This window comes from Solanum pennellii, chromosome 2 (genome assembly GCF_001406875.1).
Source record: "Solanum pennellii chromosome 2, SPENNV200".
NCBI classification, from domain to species: domain Eukaryota; kingdom Viridiplantae; phylum Streptophyta; class Magnoliopsida; order Solanales; family Solanaceae; genus Solanum; species Solanum pennellii.
In genome coordinates this window covers 32,248,790-32,256,755 of record NC_028638.1, presented here as the reverse complement: position 1 = coordinate 32,256,755, position 7,966 = coordinate 32,248,790, and the positions used below count along the sequence as shown (strand labels likewise).

General features: G+C 28.4%; 1 protein-coding gene across 1 annotated transcript; it reads left to right on the top strand.

Moving 5' to 3' along the window:
- The first annotated feature begins 6,417 nt into the window (after window positions 1-6,417).
- Window positions 6,418-7,451, top strand: LOC107010826 (ninja-family protein AFP3-like). Its single transcript, XM_015210097.2, has 2 exons — window positions 6,418-6,970; window positions 7,105-7,451. Exons 1-2 carry the CDS (start codon window positions 6,418-6,420, stop codon window positions 7,449-7,451), a joined length of 900 nt encoding a protein of 299 aa, XP_015065583.2.
- The last annotated feature ends 515 nt before the right edge of the window (window positions 7,452-7,966 follow it).

Genomic DNA, 7,966 nt, shown 5'->3' with positions numbered 1-7,966 from the left:
AGATATATGTCAATACACTTGAATATAAATATCTAGAATAAATTAGACCTAATTTTGAACCTCGTATATATGAGATACATGTAATTAAATGTGTCAAATACCTGCATCGAGAGACAAAAATTTGACACAATAATAATTTCAAACTCATGAAAAAGACATGTAATAGGCCTTAAACAAATTAAATTTGCTTTATTTACCCTATTGTGGAGTTTTTCTTTTCCCAGTTTATAGTTTTTTAGTTCAAAATTCAATAGTTTTCTCAGATTAGATTTTGCTAACATGGAGAAAGCTAAAGAAAAAATAGGAACTTCAAGGAATGTAGAGAATAAAAATATGAAGCTAAATTTAGGGCTTCCATTGAATGGTAATTTTGATGTTCACTTGAAAAAAATAAATCATTTTATGTGAATAACTGATAAAATATTTTTTGATGTTTCCAGGTGAATCGCAAGGATGTGTTTCTTCAAGTGTAGCTAAGGTCGAAATCCAACAATCACCTACTAAAGGTATCAAGATATTACGAAATGATTATATATATCTAGTCAATTTTAATTTGTACCAAAATTAAAGTGGGAAACAATTTATACTTTTACCTTTAGTTCACGATGTGAAATCATATTCAATTGAATAGAAATAACTTGTGTATTCAGAGGAAAATATTGCAAGAGAGAAGTTCGAAAACTTCGTGCTCAACAATATGTCTAATGTCTACATAAAAGGTGAAGGACCGAAAGGAAAGAAGATTGAAGGACTTTTATACTCGTGTAAGGAGATAGATGAAGTAAAGATAGTTTGTCTTTGTCATGGCAATTTTCTAAATGCAGATGAATTTGTCAAACATGCTGGTGGAGGTGACGTAGTAAACCCTTTAGAACATATATTTATTGAAGGAAAACAAATTAAGTAGACTTAATATCGGTATTATTTGATCCTTTATTTTGTTGTTGTGCCGAATAATTCAATGGTTATTTCCCAAGAAGGCAGTAGTTTTTGTATCGTTGTTATTTCATCTTTCATTTTGTTGTTGTACTGACTAAAGTTCCTCCCATCAAAGCTATATTAAGGTTATTTTGCAGTCATTCGGCTTCTTTTGATGCGTATTTTTTAAAGTTTAATTCATCTTTCCTTTTGTTGTTGTACTGCCTAAATTAAAGTCCCTCCCATTAGTTATATTGAGGTTATTTTCCAATCATTCAGATTGTTTTTTTGCTACTCGGTGCTTCTTTTTTTTAATCTTAATTAGAAGCAACTAACAGTTTCTATTCTACACAAATTACAAATATTGATCCCTTATTCTATTCTTTTAAAATTCGATATCAAGCCACTAAACTAAATAATGCATTTAATTTCAACCTATTTGTAAAAAGCATTTCGCATGTTCCTCAACATGAGAAAGGAGAAGAGTTGTCTATGAGTGAATATCATGAGGCTAATATCATTTATTTTTAAATCGACTAATTAATATTGTAAAAATGTCACTTTCTAATTATCTCTATTCGATTATGTGTAGTTTTGTTCTTCTCTTGTAAGAATTTGAAATATTAATGTGCTAATTAGGATTTGGGGTTAAACTTTTTAAAGGATTCTTTTGTTATTTTTCGACTACAAGTTTTTCATTTCTTGCTAAACTTTGAAACACGTGATATAAGTTGTTTTCTTAATGTGTTAGGATTCGCTATCAACTGCTAGCTTTAAGGTTTTCTACGTCTATTTTCCAAGTTAGAATATCTATTTCTTGCTAAAGCTGACAATTATATGTTAATATATATGTTATCCCTCTTTGATTATGTATATTTTGGTTCTTCCGGTAAGAATTGTAGTATTCATTTGTTAATTAAAATTTGGGGGTTAGCTTTTTAAGGATTACTAAGTTATATTTTTACTTAGAATTTTAATTTGTTGATAAATCTTGAAAACCTTAGAATTTTTAGTTGTTTTATTTATGTGTTAGGTAGGTCTTAACTATTTTAGATATTTCTAAGTTTATTTGTAGAAGTTAGAATTTTCATTTCTTGCTAAATCAAATAATTATTTGTTAACACATATATTATTAATTGCATATTGTGTTGCGCTGCTATTTTTTATTTTATTTTTTGCATATGTGACTGATTTTTATATAAATATTCTTAAAATCATCAAAATCTTACACAAAATACTTCATCACAAATATTTTTAAAAAGATTCATTACTTGGTGTATCCATCATCTACTACCAAACATATAAAAAAGAACATATATAGGGTGTAAATTGAATTTTAAAAATAAAAAGTTGGCCTTCAATGTATAAAATTAACGTAAATAAAGTGGTATTTGCAAATTAATTAAGAATTGCTTTCTAAGGAAATGACTCATAATTAATATATGTATTATAAATAGGGAGGAGTATAAAAAAAAGTCAAATAAGACTATTTAGGACATTTAATTATCATAAGAAATATATTTAATTATCATAAGAAATATGTTAGAATAATTAACATATTAAATATTCATCAAAAGGTATATAAAATAAACTATACATATCCTTTTATCACGAGATATATGTATGTAGGTATATATTGACGCATCAAAATTTAATTAAATTTGTACTATTGCAAACCAAAATGCATCTAAATATTTTATTCCAAATTAACTAATGAAATTTCTGTAAGTTCTCTAATAATGTTTGGTTATTCTGAACCTTCTTCAGAAAAAAATATCACAAAATAAGTTTCAAGTTCAAAAGTGTTATTTTAATAACTTTTTCAAGTGAATATTATTTTTCTAACTTACAAAGTTTCCACTTCTCTTTATCTAAACATAACTCGATTTCTAAATAGAGGTATATATTTTATTTAAAAAGACTTCTTATTTCTTTTAAAAAAATATTATACTTTAATGGGATTTTTCATACTAGCACTCCCTCCTAAGACGACACATGCAAGTTCACCCTCATTTAACTCATGTCACGATGTTTTTCCCTCTCACGCTTTATTATAATTAAATTAGGAAAAGACATTAATTTTCTTTAAAAATTTAGTTATTTGAACTACCACATCGATCTATTCTATATCTAAATAACTTAAAAGTAAATTTGTTAACCCCTAAAATTGAAACGAAAAAAAAACTAACAAAGAAAGTAACACGCGAGTAAGGAAAATTAAAGTTTTAAAAAGCAATAAAAATGAAAACTCTCATTACCTCCACAACCTCAAAGCATCACGACGACGATAGTCTGGTGGTGTTGATTGTTGTGGTTGTTTGTTAGTTGTTCAAATCTGAAAATGCAGAACTCATTGGAACGTCATCAAAATAGTGATTGATTGATTTGAGCTTGCCGGAATACCAACAAAATAAGATAAAAGAATAAAATAAAAAAGGGATAAGGAGAAAGGGTTTCATTCGATGTTTCTTGATGGTTGATTTGAGGTTTTAGTGGTTGTTTTCTCTGGTGGTTTGGGTGGTTGTTTGGTGTCTACTAGTTTTTCAGAAAAGAAGAGAAAACGCCGTTGTGAAGGTTGTGGTGGTGATGAGTGTGGTGTTCTTTGGCGGAGAAGACGAAGAAAATTATGGTATGAGTTGAAATGAGTAATTTTTCTTACAAGATCACAAATAAAGTGAGTAGGATTAATGGATGAAAAAAATATTTAAAAAATTTAATAATTAAATAGAAATTAATTAGTGTAAAATAAAAAATTAATAAAAGAAACGTTAATCATAAAGAAAACAAACCAAAAAAAAAATATAGTTTCTGATGTGGAGCTGACATATATACTAGTGTTGAGGTAGCCATTATTGTAATACGTCACATATGGTAAGAATAGTGTTACACGTTTTAAAATGGTATTAAATTTATTTTTAAATAATAAAATTGTAATATATACTTCTAATAGTTTAAATAAGTTGTTGATTTTTCAAAACAAGCTCAGGGAAAATTGATGTATTTTCCCTTAAAAAAAACAATAATGTCATTTTATCAAATATAAGGTGGACAACTCGACTTATTATAAAACTAAGCTCCAACATCTTTAGTCTTAATTTTGGCTAATAGCTTTAGCAAATAGAACTTATTTTTAAAATTTAAAAAGATAAAAAAAGATTTATTAATTTTTTTCATGATCAATCATCATTATTTTTTATCATAATAGCAATAATATATTCTATATAATTTTATAAAGTGAAGATTATTTTACCAGTGAAGTAGTATTAATTAAGTGCGTATTTAGGAAAGGTAAAAGGATGATTTAGACTTGTATGATTTCATTTCATTTATATTGGGGGTAGGAAAGAAAATTGCAGGGTGAAGAATCGAATCTCTACTGATAAAGTAAAATTTTAAATAACCAACCAACTGAATTGAGCTATTAAGATTCCTCAAAACTTATTATGATTAATGTTATCACATATTTTTATTTAAATGCATAAAAAAACCTTGATATACAGATAATATGATAAAGTAGGACCGAAGCTTGGAACTTGTTTCATCAAACTATTAAAATTTATTAATTTTTTTTAAAAAAACATTTTTTTCTAGCATGTTTTTCTAAAAAGAAAAATCTTATGTGAGAAAAAAAATCTCCAGTGAGCAACAATTAGTATGATGAGACATGTTTTTGAATTGTATATTTATATTTAGAAAATTAGTACAACTCCTGTTAATATTAATTATTATTATTATTATTATTATTATTATTATTATTATTATTATTATTATTATTAATATTATAAGAATTCAGTCAACTGAATATATAAGAATAAAAATGAATGTGTTCAAAGAAGATGGCATGTAAAAAAGAATGAGTACGGTACCAATCATAAAACATCAAACGAATCCCAAGTATTATTATTATTTTATTTCAACAAACTATATGCATATGGGGTTTTGTTATTACTTCAATATATGTATAAATATAAAAATCATATTGTACTTTTTTTGTTGTTGTTCTTTTCTCATTATTCAAATATCAAAATGAAAGAATACTAATGAAACAAATGTTTTGAATAATTGATATTTTGGTTTTTACACATATGTTTTGAATTTTTCTTTTTCGATTTGTCAGTAATAATTTTCTACCACGTAATATAAAAATAAGTTTCGTGTGTATTATATCTTTCTCGAAATACTTATGAAAATATTAAATATGTTGCTATTTAAGTCGAAATATATGAATTAAGAAATTCACTTCAGGAAGATAGATTGATTCGCTTGGTGTTTCGCTTGGTGACTCATTGTGTTGGATTATATTATGAACACCAACACTTAACTTAATATTCTCAATTGCTTTATAACATTGAACTGATCATTAACAGAGCTTATAGTAATGACCTAATTTCATCGTCTCCTATTTCTAATATTTTTAAAAAGAAATAAGCCCAATGATTAGTTGTTCAATATCTATCTATACATATATTTTAAGTTAGTATTATACGCGTTGATAATATTATTATATGCATTGATACAATATCATAACATTAATGAACTCCAACACAGAAGAAAGAATAACTTAAAAAATGTAGATAACAAACAAATCAGAAAAAACGCTTAAATTAAGCGTAATACAATTAGTGATTTTCAGAAAAGGCGAATGAAAAATTAAAAATGACAGGAACTCATAGTAATAAAATCATTATTTTGATATTCAAGAATCAATCAAAACACTTTTACTTTTTTTCTAAAAACTAAAAAATATAACTCAGATGATTGTCTACTTGTTAACTCAAAATCACCTGTTGTTAATAGATATATTTGTTTTTGTCTCCTACTTAGTGTTTTGATTCCATATCAGAGCTCCAACTAAATTTCGAGTACACATTATTTTTTATATTTAATAAATCTGTAAAGTAGTAAAAAACCTCCTTAAAAATAATGTTAACTATAAAGAAATAAAATGAACAATCCTCTTACATTTTAAACTATGAAAACTTAAAAATAAACAATAATTCCGTGAGTTAAAATAATTGGATGATATAACTTTTAATAAAATTTGCCCTAAGTTAATATAACATTTATGATAAAATTTGCCCAAAAAAACTTTCAAAAATGCATAATTAATAATTTTCATATCCGCAGTGTGAAAGTGAAAACTTTTCACAAATTTTCATGCACTGATTTTTCAGATACGTGTAAAGTTTGATTTTGTTTCTCAATAGATAATTACAACGGACAATATTTTTGGATCAATTCCCAAAGTCCCTCCTTAGACCACGTAGCAAGGGGCTATTTTGTTATTTTTCACTTAACCCACAGAAATAAGATTCCTTCACGTTTTTTCCACTTTCATACTTGATTTGTTTTCCTTTATAACCTCCTACACATCTGAAGGTTTCTTCCATCATTCATCAATGAAAATCAACTTCATACTTTTATAGAGTTTTTTTTTCCTATTAAGTTTGTTTAGTTTGAAATTCAATAGCTTTGTCGATTCTTTCAGCTTTTGCTAAAATGGAGAAGGCTAATCGTCAAGACAAAGGAAAAAGGATTGTAGAGGATGTAAGTGTAGACTTAACATTAGAGCTTCCGATGGAGACTCAAATGGAGTACTGGAGGAAAAGGAATTTGTTGCCGCCTATGGATACTGAAATGTCTTGGAGGCGAAGAATGGAGACTGAAATTGAGTGCAGGCGTAGAATGGAGACTGAGATGGAATGGAGGCAAATCAATGGTCCATCTTATGTGATGAGGAAAGCTTCCATGCCGTCAATGGAGACTCAAACAGAATGGGGGAAAATGAGTGATCCATTTTCTGTTAATAGGACGACTTCGTTGCCTCCAATGGAGACTGGGATGGACTGGAAGGAAAGGAGGGACCTCCAGACACAGACGCGCGGGGACACGGAGCAGAATAGATGGGATAAACTGAAGAATGTTATAGTTGTTGAGGAAAATGAAGGGAATGGAACCTCTTCTTTGCCGTCACCTGGTGGATCTAGATCTGTAGGAAGTTTTGGTTCAGCTGGAACTAGTTCTGAAACTCAACAACACCTACCTAATCAAGGTGATCGAAAATTCAATTGAGTTGTTCCATTTAATTAATTTCTTCATTTTCTATATTTTTTGTTCACATAATTTTCTTTTGTCTAAAACTAAGAAATATTTTTTTTCCTTCAATTGATGGAACTTTCATTAAAGGTGCATCTGGTAGTTCTAATGCGATACCTCCAGTCAGTGGCACATTGGAGCAAATGCAGCATCTGGTATTAGCAGCCATTGAAGCTACTAATGAGCAATCACCCGACTTTTCGGGAAAAGAGGGACTCAGAAATTTCTTGCTCAAAATGCCTGGTGTTGCCACTAAAGGTGATGGATCAAATGGAAAGAAGACTGAAGGATTTTTATACGCGTATAAGAGGGGAGGAGAAGTGAAGATTGTTTGTATTTGTCATGGTTATTTTCTAACACCAGCCGAATTTGTTAAACATGGTGGTGGAGGTGATGTTGAAAACCCTTTAAGGCTTATAACTGTCGATCCTAATTAATTAAGCTTTGTAGTGACAATGGCTATTTCCCAAAAAACTGTATTAGGTTTAATATCGTTGTTATGTAATTTCTCCTTTTGTTGTTGTACCGAATGACTTCAATGGCTATTTTTCCCAAAAAGGCATTAGCTTTGATATTGTTGTTGTTATTTCATCTTTCTTTTTGTTTTTTTACAGGGCTAAGTTCCTCCTATCTAAGATAATAAAGTTTTTTTCGGGCATACCGCTTGTTTTGTTATGCTATGCATCACTATTTTTGGCGTAATTGGAAGCAACAAACAGTTTCTATTCAACAGAATATTTCTGCACTAGGCAAGCCTTAGGTTCTGTTGGGAAATAGGAAAACAAATAAAGTAGTTTTGATGATTGATAAAGTGAAGGCATGGTGTCGTATGTGTACAATTATGAGAGATTGCGGCGAAGAAGAAAAAGTATTGAGGCAAAGAAGAAAAGTGCAGAATTGTAAAAAAGGAAAAGAAGGAAACAAATATGGAAATAAATAAAGAAGGAAAAAA

Bases quoted from the DNA above. Each gene is read 5' to 3' on its own strand.
- LOC107010826 (XM_015210097.2), top strand. From the start codon at position 6,418: ATGGAGAAGGCTAATCGTCAAGACAAAGGAAAAAGGATTGTAGAGGAT. The intron at 6,971-7,104 runs GTGATCGAAAAT...CTTTCATTAAAG, and splicing joins ACAACACCTACCTAATCAAG to GTGCATCTGGTAGTTCTAAT.